The sequence below is a fragment of the Topomyia yanbarensis genome, chromosome 3 (genome assembly GCF_030247195.1).
Source record: "Topomyia yanbarensis strain Yona2022 chromosome 3, ASM3024719v1, whole genome shotgun sequence".
Classification (NCBI taxonomy): domain Eukaryota; kingdom Metazoa; phylum Arthropoda; class Insecta; order Diptera; family Culicidae; genus Topomyia; species Topomyia yanbarensis.
In genome coordinates, this window is record NC_080672.1 from 113,277,736 (window position 1) to 113,299,837 (window position 22,102).

The 22,102-nt window shown below is 39.7% G+C and overlaps 2 protein-coding genes across 2 annotated transcripts in view; both read left to right on the plus strand.

Moving 5' to 3' along the window:
• Positions 1-22,102, plus strand: part of LOC131689725 (protein O-mannosyl-transferase TMTC1-like) — a 739,528-nt gene that overhangs the window by 519,708 nt on the left and 197,718 nt on the right. The gene's annotated exons all lie outside the window — the stretch shown is intronic.
• On the plus strand, positions 18,368-20,068 carry LOC131689729 (uncharacterized). The gene is made up of 2 exons (XM_058975018.1): positions 18,368-19,439; positions 19,499-20,068. Exons 1-2 carry the CDS (start codon positions 19,191-19,193, stop codon positions 19,778-19,780), a joined length of 531 nt encoding a protein of 176 aa, XP_058831001.1. The 5' UTR covers positions 18,368-19,190; the 3' UTR covers positions 19,781-20,068.

A 22,102-nucleotide genomic window follows, 5' to 3' on the forward strand; every position in this document is an offset into this window, starting at 1 on the left:
GAAACCCACGATTTTCACTTCCCTGGGCAGACGCAGTGCTAGAACCCCATCGTACATCTCGTTCCAAAGAGTTGGACCGATAATGGAGCCCTGAGGAACGCCCGCTGTGACTCGCATTGATTTCTGCTCTTCGCTCGTCTCGTACAGCAGCACTCTGCTCTGGAAGTAGCTCTTCAGGATCTGGCATAGATAGTCGGGAACCCTCATTCTGTACAGCGTTGTATCGATGGCTTCCCAGCTGGCGCTGTGAAATGCATTCTTTACATCGTGACCCCCGCGCAGTATCGATCTTCTTTACGCTGCTGTTTAGATGTATTCTCAGCACTCCGAATTGCATCCACTGTCGATGCTGCTTTGCGTAATCCGACCTGCATCTTGGACAGTTCGCACTCGCCTTCCGTGAATTTCGTCAACCTGTTAAGGACGATCCTTTCCAGGAGTTTTCCGAGTGTATCCGGCAGGCATATGGGCCTGCACGAGACCGGATCGTCCGGTGGCTTCCCTGGCTTCGGCAGTAACACCAGCTTCTGGACCTTCCACATTTCGGGGAAGTTGCCGACATTTAGACACTTCTGCAGCACCATCCTGAATATGTGTGGATATTCCAGGATCGCAGCTTTCAGCACCACGTTTGGTATTCCATCCGGAACGAAGGCTTTCTTTGATTTCAGGCGCTTCGATGCTTCTGCGAGCTCGTCATTAGTCATTTGCCGATCGTCCGTGTTCGCTCCTGGCCAGACAGTTGGATCGTGCTTCGAGGAAAGACCCTCGACGATTGTCTTCAGCTTAATCGGGCACATTTCGGCAGGCGTCGTCAAGCCCTTCATTTTCACCATCACGACTCGATACGCGTCACCCGGATTGGCGTCTACTTTTAGGCACAGCTCTTTGTGGCAATCTGACTTGCTAAGTCTGATCTCCCGTTTTAAAACGTCCCTAGCTTCCCTAAACGCTGCCTTATGCTCTTCTTAATGTGATTCCGATATCGTTCTCTGAGCCCGCCTTCTTGCTCGGAGACAAGCAGCGCGTAGCGTGCTAAGCGTCTCGTTCCACCAGTAAGCTGGACGCTATTTATTGTGTGGTTCCAGCTTTCGCGGCATTGTGGGGTCGCAAGCCGCCACAATCCTTCTTGTTAGGTAAGCCGCATCCACGTTCTTTCGTCTTCCACTTTCGTTTGCCGGTCACCCTTCTCCGGACTGCCGCGGGGTTCCGTTGACCGATACGGTAGCGAATCGCCTGGTGGTCACTATGCATATACGTTTCGCATACTCTCCAATCTATGTTCGCCGTCAATGAGGGACTACGGAATGTGACGTCGATGATAGACTCCCTCCCGTCTCTCCGAAATGTTCTAACATTACCTGCATTGCACAATCTTAAGTCTAACTTCGCTAGAGCTTGTTGCAGGATACATCCTCTTGTATTGGTTACTCTACTGCCTCATTCCACAGCCCAGGCGTTGAAGTCACCACCAATGACTACCGGCTTCCGACCGATCAACTGCTCGGTTAATTGCTCCAGCATTAGGCTGAACTGCTCTACTGTCCACCTTGGAGGAGCGTAGCAGCTACACACGAAAATGCCATTGATTTTGGCTATCACGAAACCCTCGTATGAGCGTTCTACCACTTCTTGGATGGGGAATCTGCCCATTACTTGTATCACAGCGGTTCCTGGTATATCCGCCACCCAGTTACCGTTATTAGGGGGAACTTGATAAGGCTCTGCGATCAAAGCGACATCGCACATAGTTTCTGTCGTACACTGCCACAACAGTTCCTGTGCGGTGTCACAGTGATTCAGGTTTATCTGGGTCATCTCCATCACCGTTGTAGTCGCCTTCTTGTAGGCAGGGCATTTAAAGCCACCCGTCTGATGGTCGTTTCCTTCCGCTGGGGTGCAAAGCAAGCACTTCGGCCTCTGCGTGCAGTCTCTCGCAAGATGGCCCGTCTCTCCGCATTTCCAGTACATCCCGGATCTGTCTGGGCTTTAGCAAGCCGCTGCTAAATGTCCAAAGCCCAAACATTTGAAGCATTTCTCCGCTTATTTATTTACTCGTGGGACGGCTCTCAGTGGGCATCTCGACCATCCAACTATAACTTTGCCTACCTCCAGTGACTTGTCTGTAGCGGTTACAGGTAGATGTATCATCGCTGTCTGCGTTCCTCCGTATCCCTTGCTTAACGGAATCGTCATGTGTACTTCGCCCAGGTTACACTGCTGCTTCATTGCACCTCTCAGCTCGTCTTCCGTCGTGATTTCATCAATTACCATCTCCGGGCTTAAGGCTTTAACTTCTGCCTTTTTACCCATTGATTTGGTAATAGTCTCCTGTAAGGTCTAGCTACTAGTCGTAGTATTCTTCTTCAGCTCAAGGAGCATCTCACCTTTTTGGGTACGCCTGACTCTTACAACGTTTTCCCCCAAATCTTTCAGCTCCGGGTCCTCTATGATCTTTTTGAGCAGTGCTGCATACGTCGTCTCGTCATTGGCTTTGATGAGCACGGCTTCTCCCTTAGACGCCTTCTCACGAGCCGAGGGTTCTGATTTCCTCTTCTGCTTCCCTTTTCGCTTCTCCTTCTTTTTTGCTGTTTCCTGCGTTTCTCCTTCCGACCTGTCGGGTGGCGTCCTTTCCTTCGGCAGCAGCCACAGCGTCCTCGAGCGTCAGCCTCTTTGACCCGCCTGGTCTTTCGTCTCCTGGCGAGGATCTTATCCTCTTTGGAGTTATGGGAACTGGCCTGTTCTCCACTCCAATCTGCCTCTCCTTGCTCTGTTTCGGAGAGGCTAGGAGGATAGTAGCCTTAGCCGACGCCAATGCTCGCTCAGCTGCATCCATCCTCCGCGTTGCCGTGTCATACTCTTTCGCGGCAGACAGTAGCGCCTTCCAGATTCTGATGACCATCTTCTTAATGTCCTTATGGACATTGTTTCTCGTATCCACAAACTTGTGGAGCTCCTCCACCAAGCACTTCGCTGCCACTACGTTTGGCGTTTGTGGGGTGTAGCTCATTCCGCTCTGCTCTGACTGTTTTTGCTGCTGCTGTTGCTTCGGCTTCCCTTCCTCCTGCTCTTGCTGAATGACTTCAGCTATTATTGGTGGTGGTGACCTCACCAACCCACCTCTGGCGAACGGATTTGCCGTGCCTTCTCCGTTTATGTTTGTTGCTTGTTGTTTTTCCATTTTATTGGGTCCCAATGTTTGGCGTTTTTTTTTTGAATCAGCTTCCGTGCAAGAGCAGTTGTTTTAGCGGGTCGGGTCACAGCCCGAACCCGTCCTCTGAGTTGTTGGTTTTAATACATTTTTTTCCTACTCAGGGTGTTTTTGAACATTTTGTGTGCTCTCTGAAAACGTACATACACACGCACAAACATTTTCCGATCTCGACGAACTGAGTTGAATGGTATATGAGATTTAACCATTCAGGCGTCGGTTAGAAAATTGGTTTTTGGAGCAATATCATAACCTTTCTATATGAGAAAGGCAAAAAATGAACACGAGAAACAAAAAAAAAAACTATGAGCCCTGGGAAACCAACTGCTTTATCAAAACCCTAACCACAACACAGTCAGTAAACCGATGAGTAGTCCATCTCTGTGAGTGGCATTCCGTGATTTCATCACCAGTCCGTACGAACAATCAAGTCATTAGAACTAACCACGGACAAACATAAATTTGCCACTGCGACGGGTAGATCTCACACGCTTCCAACATTAGCTTCAGCCAGCCGCTAACCAGACCACAACGAGAAGGTGATGCTATAGTACTGTGAGACCCAGAGTTCAGATTGATGTTGGAAGCGTGCAGAGAAGAGGATTTTACCTCCAACTGAATCAGACGTGGTCCTCGCTAGTAAATCCCATCCTGTGTATGCGTGTGTGAGTGCCTAAAGAATGCTATTCCGAAGTCGGTGCATGCAGTGCCAATGACGTCTGCAAATGTTGCCCTGGAATGCGGAAACGATTTTTGGCTCTCCTAACGTTGACATGGTTCTGCCACATATTGAACGAATCTCATCAATCCTCGAATCGTATTATCTCCGTAAGATTTTGTCTACGAGAATGTAATACTTGGTAAACGAAAAAGTAAAGTTGTGCTTCATAGAACAGCACTTTCAAGCTGAGCGTGGATTGGATAAATATAATTTGGAATAACCTGTGGCATCGATTCCGTTTTAAAAGTATCCTAAAGTATCACAAAATATAAATAATTATTTCAGAGCCAGATATAACACGTATTCAAATTATGCGCGCTCATATTTTCAGCTGCCATTACTCAAAATTAGAACTTAATTGAAATAAATGGGTTTGCCAATTGCAAAGACCCGTTCATCACCAATTACGCTAGCATCAACCTTCTTCCTGTCATAGCCATTAATTGTCACAGAAGGGAAGAAAATCGATAGTCCATTTCGGCCCCAGTATGTCCGCAAAGTTCTCCGTAGTAAATCAAACCCAGCGTCGGTTCCCGTCGATTAAATCAAGTGATGGTAATTGGCGAGCCGGGCGATTTCTTCATTTCTCTTTTTGCCGGAACGCCCTGCACTGCAATAACCGATGGGGATAGTGCAGGCGCGCTTGCCATTGCAGACTTGCTATCATCAATTCTAATGCAAATTATGTCTGGTCTCTGTTCGGGCCACGGTTTATGTGCGCCGGCCGGGCCGGCCAAAATGGAGCTCAAAGATAAACGAAATGGCGCCGATAAAATGCATCACGCGGTTCTTGCGGTGCTAAATTTCAATTCGTTTCGATCCTCTTTCTGGCCTTGTCTATTAGAGCGATTTTCGAGTTTGGATTAAAAAAGTTTTTATTATTGCAATCCGTGTTTATTACTGATGCTGGCTGATTTTTAAATGAATCCTGCGAACCGTAGTATTCCCCAAGTATCAGAATTTGTTGTTATATTACGGTTCCAACTGATTGTGCAACTTAGTGAAACTTTTGGTAATAATTTTGTATTACGAAAACGTGGAAAATACTGTATGCGTTTTTCAACATTTTGAAATATTAATAAGAATAACCGTGTAGCTTGTCGCACATTGAATGAGATTGTAAAATCTATTTGACGGAAACTGAATGTGCAACATGCTTGGTTTTACTTTGTTGTAGATGTTGTATATATGTATACTAGCTATAACCCGGTGTGCTTCGCTACACCCATCAGGACTAAACAAAATAGTTTAAATATACCAAAAATAACAAATATGTTTGTTAGAAAGAAGAAACTTATTGTAATTCTCGCAGATAGACAATGTTCTTAGTTTGATCACCTGGAGCACAATTTAATAAATTGGTCTATTTTCCTGTACACAATCGTTTGAAATCCCTTGGTATCATTCGAATTCGAGGTAGCAGTACATCTGCTCCTTTATATTTTCTAGATACAATGGTCGCTTAAATGAATTTTTTCAACCAAGTCACAGTTATAGTGGGTCGATGTTGCGCGGTAACTTATATAATAGGCACACAAAGTTTCAATTGCAACACATGCGGTGCACAGTGTTGCAAAACAACGTTTTCACGATCAAAATTCAATAACTACTGAACTATTGGTTTTGGAGAATGGATTTTTTCGAAAAAATTTCTAGATATAAATAGACGCATCTTTTGATATAATGAATTGAGTGATTAATCCCCTTAAAAGTGAGATAGAAGATTTATGTCCCCAAATAATTTAGCTAGAAGTTCGCGGTCTTCAGTAAAGTTCTGGAAAATATTATTGTGAAAAACTTTACTGAGGATACTGAAGCTCTATATAGTAACATTAGCGAGATATGCAGGTTTGCTTGAAATAAACCCCTTAAAAACAATTTTTCTAATATAACTTTTACTTTCTTTTTTTGTGAATTGACCTACGAAGGTGACCATAAGAATCATTCAATAAAAGAATGCACATATAGTGGAAAGTTTTGTTTTCGAAACATATTTCCAATGATACGAAGACATAACGGAGTGTTGACGGACATGGATAATAATAATTCATAAAAAATGGCAGATTTAAAAAAATACTTTGGCGATAGAGAGTGATAGTCGGGGGACCCGGGGCTATTAAAACAGTGGGGGTAATTCGGACCCCCTTGATTTCTCAGAAAATAGCAAGACTTTCTGACTATCGTACATATTCGTGGAACAGCTATTCTGAAACACTAATTTTGAGAGCTGAAGTTGATTCTTTGCTCTTTGTAGAAAGGAGATACAACGCGTTTCGTTGTTTTGCCATTCTCAAAACAAAAATGATTATAATGGAAAACCCGTAATTAAAGCAACAAATAAAAATGAAAAAAGTAAGTGTTTTGGAAAGCTTGAGGCTCCTAATTTATGGTATGATTTTCGTTTGGGTGAAAACAGAGATATTTTCGAGACAATCACCACTTTTGAGCGATATGAGCGTACGGGGCTATTCGGACCCCCTATTCTGTCAACAACCGTTTAGCACATGGGCCGCCAAACGACATACTATGGCATACCAGATTAAGTTTTTGTAAAGCAATTTATTTTATTTTTTTTTGCTTTTAAAGGAGTGTCTCTTGTAACTAATTCATAGGTAAACATAATTCCATTGTAAAAAAATTAAAGAAAAATGACGGTCTGAATTGCCCCGTAGGGAGGTCCGAATTACCCCTACATTGTAAAAGGATGGAAAAACGTAGAGGTTTGCAAAGCGTTGCCTAGCGCTGCCATTGAGTGGTGCAAATAATCTTTTTATGGCACCAAAATGTAGCTGAGATTTTAACCTTACAATTAGGACTTTTGATCGGTAACTTTTTTCACATCTATCCACCTGAAAGGGCGATTTGCTTAAGTAGGTCCGAATAGCCCCGGGTTCTTCTATATTCATTCACTGTCCATATAATCACTGCACAATTCAACAATAATTCTTCAAATATCATAGCAGAATACTGAAAATTGAGCCAGTGACAGAGAATCTCTGGGGGTATCTCGTTGAAAACTTGCTTTGTAGTGTACATCATAAATCAAAATATATTGGACCAATCGTTTTCAAGGTTTGCACAATTCTTTTGCATATCCCCAGGTATTGATCGAAGCTTCTATTTTTTCTTGATATTTGAATTTTTCGTAGCAGCTAAAAATGCAATTTTCGTTAAAAAAAATCATGAAAATTATTTTTGTGAACAAAGTTATGACCTTTAATGATGTTATGATATGAAAGAGAACTGTGCAAAATTTCAAACAATTTGGTTCAGTAGATTTTGAGTTATGCTGTACATCGCATTTATTCGAGGTGTCTCCTGAAGATTCACTGTTACACACCCAATTTTCAATATTTTGCTGTGAACATTTAGGAAAATATTGTTTGAATGGTGCATTATTGACTGAATAGACTAACACTCTCGGTATCGTAATTTTTTTTTGGCGCGATATTTTTTTTTCAACAATAATCTTACCCCCTTAAGCAAGAACTGATTTCATCAGTAGGTGTCGACTAACGGATAAAATTTGACGAAGATCGTGGACCACGCCACCAAATATTCGATTAGTTCCTTTTATGGTCTTCGTGAATTCGTCCTATATAACAGTGTTGCATTCTTTCAGCATTTTGTTTACATCCGAATTTTGATTGATATTGTAAGTAACGTTTTCTGCAAGCGCAAGATTTAGTGGCTGTTTTAGGACAGAGCTGTTCGTCCATAATCAAGCAATGTTGATCGCAATTACAATTTTCATCTTAATTTTCAATTTTCGACAAATTCATGCTATTCATCAGCATTATATTGTCATTCGCGTAACAGATCTATATCAAATAAATTCTTGCCATTCCATTATCCTTCAGATTCCGAAATCAACAATCATGTCCACCTTCTTGGTGGAAGAAATACTTGTGCCAGATCATATATAATATATATATATATGTATAGCTAAAAAAGTTCTTCAGTACACCCCCCCCCCCCGCCCCTCTCTCCCTTACCTCGACTCACCCTCCCGTCGTGCAGAAAAACCACCCCATGACCATCTCCTTAGTGGAAGAAATACTTATGTCAAAATTTTATTCATCGCTAATAATCACATTGAATGAATAGATAAGGTTTACTTCGGAACTCTCTTCTCCCCCCCCTCTCCCTTTCGTGGTCCACTCCTATCAAGCATTGGCTCAGTGGGAGAAATACATATGTCAAATACTAATAAATTTGGAGATATAAATAATTCTTTGCCTAAAAAACACCCCCCCCCCCTTCAACTCAGTGTACCCCGCCCCCTCCCAAAAAAACCATTCCATGAACATCTTCTTGGGGGAAAGAATACGTATGCCAAATTTCATCAAGATCGGACTTGTAGTTTAGAAGTAGTTAGCGGACATACATACAAACATACATTGATTTTTATATATAGATATATATATATATATATATATATATATATATATATATATATATATATATATATATATATATATATATATATATATATATATATATATATATATATATATATATATATATATATATATATATATATATATATATATATATATATATATATATATATATATATATATATATATATATATATATATATATATATATATATATATATATATATATATATATATATATATATATATATATATATATATATATATATATATATATATATATATATATATATATATATATATATATATATATATATCGTCAGGTACCAGGTCAATTTGCCAGAAGGCCCATTCTCGAAGTTTATTCGTCGATCGCCGACAGACAGCGAGTCTCCAGACGGATCTGTAACTAAAATTAACATTCGCTATATTTATAGTGCGAAGACGGGTAAGGGACCATCCATAAATGACTAAGCATTATATGGAGCTAGGGGGACTTTTGTATTTTGTGATTGGAAAAATTAATTAGAAAATTGTGTTGGAAAAAGCGCTGGTAAAATTAATAATTGTCATTAGAGCCTTTCAGAATTCCTACTTCTTAGTAGTTTTTCTCAAATGAATCTGTTAAAAAACACCCTTTATGTATAGCACAATTCGCAGTGCGTATTGTCCATGGTTCCGCGAGGTTGCTAGGTTTAATTTCTGCAACTAGATCGCACTGTTTTTCATCGGTTGTTTCGTTCTTTCGTTCTTTCGTTCTTTCGTTCTTTCGTTCTTTCGTTCTTTCGTTCTTTCGTTCTTTCGTTCTTTCGTTCTTTCGTTCTTTCGTTCTTTCGTTCTTTCGTTCTTTCGTTCTTTCGTTCTTTCGTTCTTTCGTTCTTTCGTTCTTTCGTTCTTTCGTTCTTTCGTTCTTTCGTTCTTTCGTTCTTTCGTTCTTTCGTTCTTTCGTTCTTTCGTTCTTTCGTTCTTTCGTTCTTTCGTTCTTTCGTTCTTTCGTTCTTTCGTTCTTTCGTTCTTTCGTTCTTTCGTTCTTTCGTTCTTTCGTTCTTTCGTTCTTTCGTTCTTTCGTTCTTTCGTTCTTTCGTTCTTTCGTTCTTTCGTTCTTTCGTTCTTTCGTTCTTTCGTTCTTTCGTTCTTTCGTTCTTTCGTTCTTTCGTTCTTTCGTTCTTTCGTTCTTTCGTTCTTTCGTTCTTTCGTTCTTTTGACATATTTTTCGTTCGTTCGTTGGGAGACTTTCGACTTTAAAGTTTGATTGCGGTTACGTTGTTCATCACTAGATCGGAGAGCAAAAAAAAACAAATTTATAAGAAATGGAATCGGGCTTTAAGGTTTAAACCCAGCTTCCACGAATAGGTATGACGGTATGTGATTTTTTGCCTGGATATGAGTATGTATGTTAAGCCTGATGCCATATACGACAAAGCGGTGATCAACTATTTTCTGCGTCCCTGATTACTTATTTGTATAAAATGATTTACCAACAGTGCTATCTTTGAACATGAATCAACTCAGTTATGTAACTTATTTGTTCCAATCTTATTGGAATAAAAATATTTAGGCAGTATTCATTTTGTTTTATCTAGAATTGCATGTCGTATGTAATTTAAAATGTTCTTTGATTTGATGGCATTGTAAGGGAACACATATCCGCCGGTTGATGCCAATCGAGAAAACATTTCTTTAGACTGAGCAAACTAATTTATTTGTTTATTTGATCAACTAGGAAACTAATGCATTTCGTATTTAATGCGCGTGTGGAATACGCATGGTCTTGTCTGAGTGAATGATGACTTTTGAATTATGTATGTGGGTTGAGAATTGACAATCCACAATACCAATGCAAAACCAATTACCATTTTGCAGCAATCATGTCAGCACGAAGAACAATTGCTTTATTATCATATTCAATGGTTTAGTTTTGTCCATTATATCGTCAATCAATTACATTAATTGTTCTCATAATATAGAGTACTTTTATCATTGCATTCAAGTCGTCGTTACAGTTCGGTCGCGTTTCCATTTGCGCCGTTTAAAGTTTAACCGTGCGTGTTTTAATTTGTATTGTTTTCATTTATCATTGCTACGTAAGTAAAACATGCCGTGCGCGATTAATAATTGTACAGTGAGTGACGACAAACATGTGTGGTACTGCCATGGATCATGCGGGAAAAAATTCCACGCTGCATGCGTTGGTGCTCAGAGGAATCATGAGCAAAGAATACTAACATACATGCTGCCAATATGCTACGAGTGCCAGAAGCGTCTCGTGATGGAGTTAAATTTCGATAAACTGTACAGACAACAACAAGAAGCCATCAACCTCAACAAGCTAGTTATGGAGTCGAATCACAAACTCACATCCACATTTAGCAACTTCAATGTCCGAGATGGATTTGAATGTATCGAAATGCTCTTAAACGAGTTGAAAGGCGAAATTAAAACAACTGCAGCTAATCATAATAACGCGGTTGCACACATAGCCAAAACCTCGGAGTTGTGGAATGAGCTGGCTGCTACCAACAAAACTGGCAAAACTGATGTCGTTGCCACAAAAAATCACTTAACATCATTATTCGACATATCGATGAAAGCTACGAAAAACAACATCGCAGCATATGTCAATGAACTGACCACCGATATGACACGCGAGTTGAAACAAATTTGTTCAGAAATTGAAAAGGTCAGCAGCGTGATAACTGACATGGCTAACAACTGTTCGGCTCAGAATATGAGTTATGTAAACCCAATATTCACGGATGATATTATCGATGAGTTAAAGCAAATTTCTAGTGCAGTAAACTCACTGGAACAAAAGACTGCTGCTTCACCCGCAACAGATTCCTCCCCTAGTTTAGAGGCTGAGATGTCCGTCGAGGCAGCCAGTAACTCAGGCTGGCGTTTCCTTGGCAACTCTAAGGTATGGAAGGCTGATTGGTCCGAATACGACGCACGTAAATTGCGTCGTCTCAATCAACAAAAAGCGGAGGAGAAAGCAAGAATAAAGAAGAAACGGAATAAACAGAGGCCCGCTAATGCACTTGACACCACCCGAAACAGTAATAATAATACTAAGCGTCGCAAGAATCACGGTTACAAGCACCACACAATTTTCGACAAAAATAACGGATGTAATTACAACCACAGCAGATTTGCGTACCACGATAACAAACGCCGTGACATCGACAATCTTCCGTTGGATAGAGAGCTACTGGCTGAGGCAAAGAAACGTTTTTCGAGGCCACCTTCAACTTCGTTCAGACCTACCATTGCATTCCAGAGAGGCGATGTTTTAAACCCGTGCCCTACCGACCAACCTAGCACCTCACATCGAACAGCTGCTGCCACACCTATGTACCCCTCCGGAATTGGCGCCTGTCAGTGTTTTTGCCGCTATCGACGCGCTCATTAGAGCAAGATAATAATGAATTGACAAATAATATTGCGATTCAAGATTTAGAAGAGGTAGAGCTAGGTCTAATTAATTCCCATTCAACTAACACTTCTCCTAGAGAATCTCAGTCAAGAACAGAAATCTTGGTCTATTGCCAAAACTTTAACCGCATGAAAAGTGCAGCTAAGATGAATGTGATTCAAAACAAAATATTAGGTTGTCATTATTCCGTAATTTTAGCAACTGAGACTAGTTGGGACGAAACAGTGAGAAGTGAAGAAGTTTTCGGGAGCAATTACAATGTATTTAGGGATGACCGTGATTGTCATGTATCTGGTAAGAAGTCAGGAGGGGGCGCTTTGATTGCGATTTCAGCAAAACTAAATGCAGAAGTTATCAAAACTATAAAATCAAAAGAATTCGAGCATGTGTGGGTGAAAGTACATGTTAAAGACGAAACTCACGTTTTCGCTTCGGTGTATTTTCCTCCAAATTTTGCTCGAAAAACGACTTACGAAAAGTTTTATCATGCTGCTGAATGCATTATTAATAGTCTTTCCCCGCACGTAAAAGTTCACATATATGGCGATTTCAATCAACGCGGTATTGATTTCATACCAGATGCTGATAATGAGAGCATCCTACTTCCTGTTGTTGGGGAAAATGAAACTTTGCAGTTCATTTGCGATAAATCTGCCAGTTTAGGACTTAATCAAATAAATCACATAAGAAATCAGCGACATTGCTATTTAGATTTATTAATGACGAATATAGACGAAGACTTCTGTGTAACGGAATCACTTACTCCCTTATGGAAGAATGAAGCTTATCATACAGCCATTGAGTTTTCTATATTCTTGCATGTTAACGACAGACCTGGTGATAGTGAATTTGAGGAGGTATTTGATTACGAGTCCGCTAACTATGAAAGCTTGAGGCAAAAAATTAATGCAATAAACTGGCAAATGATTTTAAGAAATGAAGAAAATGTTGAAGCTGCCGTAGACATCTTCTACAAAATATTATTTGAAGTCATTCACGAAGATATACCATTGAAAAGAAGAAGGCGTCACTATAACTTAAAACATCCCATCTGGTTTAATAGAGAAATCAAAAATTTAAAAAATCGTAAGCAGAAAGCACACAAAATCTACAAAAAATACAACAGCGAAGATAACTTAACAAATTATTTAAATCTATGCGATCAATTGAACCTTGCCATTGATATCGCGTTTGAAGAGTACAATGCAAGAACAGAACGCAATATAAAAACTTGCCCAAAAAACTTCTTTAATTACGTAAAAACTAAAATAAAATCGGATTATTTCCCAACAGAAATGCATCTTGGTGGAAAGGTAGGCGATAACTCAGAGGAAATCTGCAATCTTTTTGCAACATTCTTCCAGGAAGTTTACACTACATTTTCAGAGAAGGATCGAGAGCGTGAATACTTTTCATTCCTCCCAGAACTTTCAAGAGATATTAACATTAAACAGATAAAAGTACATACAATCATGGATGCCTTAAAAAACTTGGATAGCTCTAAAAGCCCTGGACCTGATGGCGTTCCACCGGTGTTTTTAAAAACTTTGTCAATAGAACTAACCGCTCCTTTATTTTGGCTTTTTAACATGTCTCTAGAATCAGGTTGTTTTCCTAAAACATGGAAAAGCTCTTTCCTAGTTCCAATTTTTAAAAATGGTAAAAAATCCGATGTGCGTAACTATCGTGGAATAGCTATCATCTCGTGCATTCCCAAGATTTTCGAGGCGATTGTTAATGAAAATTTATTCCACCAAATCAAGAACAGAATTACCCATGTGCAACATGGTTTTTTCAAAGGGCGTTCTACAAGTACAAATCTACTCGAATTCATTAAGGTGCGAGTCTGCATTTCCGCGCCAAGAGGGCAGCAAATCGGTACCTTTTTGCCTTAATCTCGCAATATCTTTGGAAATAGACCAAAAATAAAAAACAAAAATGGTATCTAGTAAACTAGGATAATTACCGAAGACATAGGCGAAAAATTTATTTCAAATTTCCAATTACTTCCAAAGTGATCGGTAGTTTTAGTAGAGAAAATCGCGAAAATTTCGAATCCTTTATGATTCTGCTCCCGAAAACAAAATTGCCTCTCCCATTTCTCTGCATTCTCTGGTTTCCACCCCACCAAAACCAGTGTTGTATCAACAAGGATTCCGTCCTATTCCTTCGTAGTATATTACAAGTTCATTTATGGATTATAACTGTTTGTAATCATGTGGATTACCAAAAGATGCAGAATGCGATTTTTGCATTGTTATGCGTTGAATAAAATACATTCAACGCTTGCAAATACATCTATTGATCGAGAATTTCTTTATTTGCGGAAGCGCACGCTACTACGCAGTTACACCACTGTTAGCGCGCCTGGGTCAACGTGCATGTGTATGTGAAAACCTCGGCTTCCTTGCTGCTACCTATAGCACGTGGATACATCTATAGCTATGAGTGAAATGGACAACTGTTATTTCTAATTACCAAAATAATCTCTCAAACTAGTTCCAAAAAGTTTCGAAGGTTCAGGTTTTCCATACTATCGCAACATATCAATTTGCGCCTGAGATATTGAGGCACAGGTTCTGTATTAGGAAGTTATTTGTCGTCTATATAAAGGCTAAAAGAGGACATCATTGTAATTTTTTCTGTATCTGTATTTTCCGGAGGCCATTGTCTGCGAAAATTTTCGGAAACTCAAATGTACATAGTAATAGGACATATTCGAATGAGCTTTTCTCGGAATATGTTTAGTACTGTAAACTAATATCTTAGCTGACATGTTGAAAACAGGCGCACAACTAATTCGTGATCCTGCGACTATAGCGAAAATGTTTTCTAATCTGAAATATAAAAAGTATTCGAATTGATCGAAAATGGAAGCGGTGATGTTTATTGAACAACTCAGGAAATCCTGAGATTGACTCTAAATTCAATTTTCTTGTGCGTATTCTAATATGTTCCAGTTTACGGAGTGTAAAGATATTCTTTCCCGACACTTTGCGCAATTGCACTTTGAGAAAAAAATAATTATGGGTTAAGCATGCGAATTCATGACAATACGTTTTTTTTTTTAAAAATTGAGAACAATTTTACGTTCAATAAAACCAATTCAACCCGGCTACCATTTTGACCATCTATCCGAAGTTTGGATTACTCAGTACGATGTACCATTCGACTCAGTTCGACGAGATATGGCATGTGTGTTTGAGTAAGCATTTTTGAATATAATTATGGGATGAGGAATAAGTATAAATTGCATAACCTATTTGAATGGATATAAATTACTTTGATTTGGTGGTCTAGAACATTGTAGATTAAAAATAGTTTTATTTACTACAAGGTCACTGCTGCCGGCTTCGATTTCTCAGAGGAAGTGATTGAAAATTTGCTCATTCCAAAATATTCAATGGAATATCGACTGACTGTCTGGTATAACGCAGATAGCTGCAATTCAATTAGTACATTGAATGAGACGATTTTTTTAAACATCTAACAATCACAGGAGCGTGGTTCGAAAATATCTTTTCAATTGAACGAAATTCGGAACACAGTTTTAGAAAAGTCGATTTTCTCACATTTTATCACAAGTACCTGTTGTGGCATCTTGCTCAAGTGGTCTTCGATTCTTCGATTTTGTCTGAGTTACTTGACGACAAAACCCTAAGTAATATAATTATTGGTAGTTTTCATAGTAATTCATATCATGTTTACCTTATGATGATATTCAAAGCATCTATTGTGCTACGCATCCGCATATTTGTCTACATTTCGACAAACAAATCACTAGAATGTGCAAAATTGCGCTTATATAGTTTGACGGATAATTTCACTTGTAAACAAAATTTGGTTAGTTTGCTAACATCGAACATTTGTTTGCACATTTATATTATGCACAATAAATACTAACTCTTAGTTTGATTTAAGCTACTCAATACTGTCCCAATTACTACTAGTTATAGAAAGCGGGTATTCATGGTATTATGACTAAGCCGGCTATTCCCCACATTTTCCTCTTGTCTGAAAATGCGAATACAGTCCAACCCTAATTCGACGATATCTTTCGACGGAACCATAAAAATATAAAACCTCAGAATACGAAGCTTTTGAAATACACAAATGAGCCACCGAGGAAGAATTCATAATCTAATAAGAACTCAATCGTTCTTCGTTAGGATTCGAACACTCAGATTGGGGGAACAGTATCATAATTCCTGTATCATCAGAATTGACAATAGAATTTTATATACGAATTGCTACTACTTTTCGCGATTGCTAGTTTAAAGATTAGCAAAGAACAAAAACAACAGACTCATAGTGTAGATCAGAAACAAATCAACGGCCAAACATCGATTTGTTTCGTTTCAGATACTGGAAGGTTCTTTTATTCTTTATCTATAATGGAGGTTACCAAATGAGTGTTGGAAGTAAATGACGAAAACCACATGCATGGTTGAGCTTTCGTAATATGTAACATAGTTAGATATTTTGTAATAAAATTCCATTTTTCATTGTGCAAGTACTTTTTCTTAAATTGTTTACGTTCTTTTTAACTTTTTGGTGATACGATTTCGTTTTGATGAATAATAGTGCATTTCAGCTCGACGTTATTCCTGGAAATTGCTAGTTCTAACGGAATTGTGAAACAGAAGGATGAACTAAGGTTTTATTTTAATCAAGGATATAGTTGCTCGGCCAGATAAGTTTCTCGATTTCTTCTATACATGATCTTATTAAAAAAATTTGAACTATATCATTCGACTACAATAAAAGCTTTGATTAGAAATACAATGTCGCTCGATAGATCTCTGATACTTAACAGGATGGGTAAAATTGCAGATTTTTTTTTATTCATTTCGTTTATTTGATAGGCACAAATGCGTTAGCTTGGCGGTGCCAAATTCTTTTGTTTCTACATTTTGGATATCTTAAAACTAGGAGGTTACAATGTTGAAATATTTTTTTTTACAAAAGGAAAAGAAAGTTTACAGCTATCTTAAGACTAGAAATAAGATTCAATATACAAGAGAGGGCCAAAAGATTTTTTTATGAAAAAATTTAAAACAAGGGATTCAGTTTGATATATAAGAGGGGGAGTAATAGTAAAATTGCAGATTGATTTGAGTTACATAAGCAAAGTACAGTTCATCATTTACAATGATTGCAGTCACAAAAATTAGAATTATGTCCTGCTAAGCTCGAAATAAACATTCTCGAGTTTATCTGATACAGTGCAAGATGCAAAATGAATGTTGATGAAGGTGTGACAAAATTGCTAGATGCTTGTGAGCGCTCAGACATGTACACGGAGATGGCCGACGGGCTACCAGCCAGCTGCCGAGAGTACGCGATGGCAGAAACGCACATGAAGAATTTGATGAAAGCCAAAAAACGTAGCTATTGGTGCCGGTTCGTCGACGGGTTAACGAGATAAATGTCGATGAGCACTCTTTGGGGCATGGCCCAGCGCTTACGAAACCCAAACAGTACTTGCTCTCTTGTCATGTAACAATAAAGCCCCAGGGCCAGATAGATTCAAATTTAACTTGTTAAAGAATCTGCCAGATTCTGTCAAGGGACGCTTGTTGAATTTATTTAATAATTTTCTTGAGGGTAATATTGTCCCTCATGACTGGAGGCAAGTGAAGGTCATCACCATCCAAAAACCAGGAAAACCAGCCTCCGACCACAACTTGTATCGACCTTTTGCAAAACTGACCTGTTTCTGATGATGATCTTGTTTCGCCTCGGCAATTGGGTTGAAGCAAATGGCTTTCTGTCAGATACACAATTTGGTTTCCCCAAAGACAAAGGCCCGAACGACTATCTTGACTTGCTCTCAAGAGAAATACAAATTTCAGTTTCTATCCAAATTCCTTTCTGCACCAGCATGGTCTTTCACGGACTCTAAACAAATTTTTGCTAAACTTGCTGTCTGAAAAACACATGCATTTTTCGCATGGTGATTTGTCGAAATTACGAATTAGCTACATGAATCTTCCCCAGGGTTCATGTCTAAGCCCCCTTCACTACAACTTTTACGTGAATGACATTGAAGAATGTCTTGTCAATTCCTGCACGCTAAGTCAGCTTGCAGATAACGGTGTGGTCTTTGTTACATTTGTCTGCTTGGGCCCTCCAGCTGGGTATCGAGTTCTCCACGGAGAAAACTGAGCTAGTCGTATTTTCAAGGAAGCATGAACCAGCGCAACTACAGCTTCAATTAATGGATCAAACTATTGCTCAGGTTTCAACTTACAAATATCTCGGGGTCTGGTTGGACTCTAAAGGTACCTGGGGATGTCACATTAGGTATCTGAAACAGAAGTGCCAACAAAGGATCGACTTTCTCCATACAATAACCGGAACATGCTGGGGTGCCCACCTAAGAGACCTGATCAGGCTGTACTAAACAACGATATTGTCGGTGATGGAGTACGGGATTTACTGTTTCCGCTTCGCTACGAACATACATTTCATCAAACTAGAGCGAATCCAATATTGTTGTTTGCGTACTATTTTGGGTTACATGCACTCGACTCATAAGATGAGTCTAAAAATGCTAGCAGGTGTCCTTGCGCTGAAAATGGATTTTGGGACCTCTCATATCGATTGCTCATCCGATGCGATATCTTGAACCCGTTAGTAATTGCAAATTCCGAGAGGCTTGTCATACTCAATTCTCAAACCCGATTTATATCCTTGTACTTCGATTACATGGCACAAAATACCAATCGTTCTTCATATTATCCCAATCGTGTCAATCTCCCCCATGCTTCTGATTCAAGCGTATTCTTCGACACATCCATAAAGTGCGAGATTCGACAAATCCTGAATCACATACGTCCGCAAGTGATCTCATGTATCTTTTATAGTAAATTTCGAGAAGTCGACTGCAACTAGATGTTTCACACCGACGGGTCAAGCCTCGACGGCTCCACTGGCTTCGGTATATTCAATCAAAACCTCACAGCCTCATTCAAACTCAACGATCCTGCTTCAGTTTTCGTCGCCGAACTTGCTGCTATTCAGTATACTCTTGGGATCATTGATACTTTGCCCACCGATCATTACTTTATTGTGTCGGATAGCCTCAGCTCAATCGAGGGTCTCCGTTCAATGAAACCTAGAAAGCACATTCCATATTTTCTGAAGAAAATCTGGGAGCGCCTGCATGCTTTGTCTGTAAGATCGTACAAGCTTGCCTTAGTTTGGGTTCCCTCGCATTGCCCCATTCCATGTAATGAAGAAGCGAAATCTTTAGCTAAGGCGACGCTTTAGAAGGTGATATATATATGAAAGACCAATCAGCTTCAGCGAATTTTTCAGTATTACTCATCAGAGAACCCTCGAAAGTTGGCAATCTTCATGGAGTAATGGAGAACTTAGAAGGTGGCTATATTCGATAATCCCTAAGGTATCGAAGAAACCATGGATGTGGGTCGGGATTTCATTCATGTGATATCTCGGCTCATGTCCAATCACTACACTGGGCTCGCAAAAAGCGGTATCTGCGCCTGTGGTAACGGTTATCACGATATCGAACATATTGTCTGGGCATGCGCCGAGTACTGTTCTGCCAGATCTCAACTATTGGATCCCCTTTGGGCTCGAGGAAGATCACTCAATATCCCGGTTCGAGATATACTGGCAAGCCGCGATCTGCTCTATATGTCCCTCGTATATATCTTCCTAAAAACCATCAATATTCAAATTTATTTGCCCCTATTATTTTTCAGATCATTCTAAGAAGTGCCCTCTTCCGCCTACCGTACTGCAACGATGGTTTGATGGGACTCCAAGACAACACAAAATATCTCTGTCGAATGACCCAACAAACACGAGACCTACAGCACAACATCACACGCGCAATGCGCTGTGTTGCCGATCTGCATCTGAGCCGTACTACGAAATCGTCTGGAGAAACCCCTACCGGCTCGAGGAAGACCGCCCGGCGTCCCCATATGGGAACTGTGGGTAAGACGGACAGGTGGGGTAGGACGGACACATGGTTATTTTAGGGATATAACATTAAAACTTCAATTGTATTGTATGTGTACTCTATCATTATGGGTAACCTTGAATTATGAAACACTTAGTAGGCCTTGAATACTGCTAAACGAATACAATTTAAGCAAATATTGATAATCGGTAGTGCTGTTTTGTGCGGATGTAATTTAAAAGTTTCCGATTTTAAGGTTTATCGATGAAAAAATCAATTCTTTCGCGGAGTTTTTCCTTTGTTTCGATAAAGTAACTTTTAAGTGACATCTTCGTGGAAAATAACAGGTAAGTTTATTTATGCGTGAATAGGTTCAAACGTTTAAAAAATATGTATACTGGTGGGGCAAGACGGAGTCTTGATTAATTCTATTGATTCATCCTTATATGAATGTCTCGCCCGTAGAAACGAAATACTAGAAGTCAAACGTGGAGAACCATCCAGTTAGCTGAAGTCTCACATGCAGTAGGCTGCAGGATGTACGTTAATGTGACCGAGGTTCAATACGGGATTCCTAGAAGTCTCATACTCTAGCTGTGTGATCGAGGAACTGATGTTACCAATTACGCATTTAATATATAACCTTCCAGTTTTGTATAATTGATTGTGACTTATCAAATGATCCAATGTTGGAACTGATTGTGTTGCTCTCTTTATGACAACCGCAAAAACGATATTAGAAAATACATCATTTGCTTCAACTCTAAATCGAACCCCAAAACGTTGTTTTTCACCTCGAATTGAACATATATATTAAGAAGAACCACAATCTATTCAAAACATCCGCTCAATATTTTGCATTGTGATCCTTTCTGCCACATGTCCGTCTTACCCCTACTATATGTCCGTTTCACCCGCAGTATGGAAAAAGTGCAGATATTTCTTCGTTTTCCAGTTCTTTAAAAACTGATACAAAATGATTTTTGTAAAATAATCCCCCTGGGCACTCGAAAGCCAACATAAGGAGCTAGAACATAGAGTATTACATGGTGACAAAAACATGCTCTTACCATGTTATATTTAAGTATATCCTTAATATGTCCGTCTTACCCCCAGTTCCCCTACATGATGCATTCGTCCGAATATGTAATCCTTACCGTTGATTCCCGATGCCCGATATCTACCCCCAGCTTTGTCCAAAGAAAAGGCAAACGTGCCTTATCAAATAAACGAATTGAATAATAAAATAAATAAAGAGATTCATAGGCTTCAAATACCTAGAGCAGGAAAACACAGAAGTGATACAAGTATTCAACAAGGAGTGGCTAATGTGGTGAAAAAGGTGCCTGGAGCGGATAGAATCCCTAACGTCGCACTGATAGTGGTAGTCCCGGCATTTCCGAACATGTTTAAACTAGTAATAAGAAAATTACTAAATGAGGGGCCCTTCTCTGATCGATGCCGAAGCTAGTGTTATTGTCAAAGCGGGTAAGCCGCCTGAGAATCGCTTACTGGGTACTTTCAGAAAACTCTTGGAAAGGCACATCCTGAACAGGCTGACACCAATTATGGAGAGCGATTATAGGTTGTTGTAGAAACAACACAGAAGTCACGATCGGGGAGCATTCCGTAATCTCGAAGCAAGCGCTGAAACAACAGGAAGTGACGATCGACGACCGACTGAATTTCAACATCCTATGTCGATTATATCTGTGAGAAGGCGGTCAAAGCTATGAACGCATTAAACAGAAATATGCCGAACAGCGATGAAGCAAACAGTAGCAAGAGGCGCCTTCCGACTAGTGTATCATCGTCTATTCTGATGTATGGAATTTCTGTCAGGGTCACGGTGCTGGGGACACAGCGTAATCGAATGAAACCAAGCAGTACATTTAGGCTCAAAACCATGCGAATCACGATCGTGTACATAACTATTTCATCGGATGCAGTCTGTGTCGTCGCCGGAATAATCACTATCTGCATCATTCTAGTGGAGGATAGCGAGTGTTATATATAGAAGGAAACTACGGAAAACACTGATATCTAACTCGATGACCAAGTGTAAACAAGAAGGGGATTTGGCGGATGATTGTTGATGAACACACAGACTCATACCGGTTATCCCGATCTGGCTGAATATGAATTGGATATAAGTAACCTTCTAACTCAGCGATTCTCAACCTGGGGTCCACGGACCCCTAGGGGGCCGTCAAGTCGTTGCTGGGGGTCAGCGAAGAGATCTTTTCCGGACGAATATTGAAACTTCAAGTTTTTTATCGTATCAGACTGAAAATAATATATACAGCATATAAATCGATGTTAAGCCGTGGGGATCCGCAACCGCCCAGGGTAATTTTGAAGGGGTCCGCGACCGCCCAGGATAATTTCGAAGGGGTCCGCG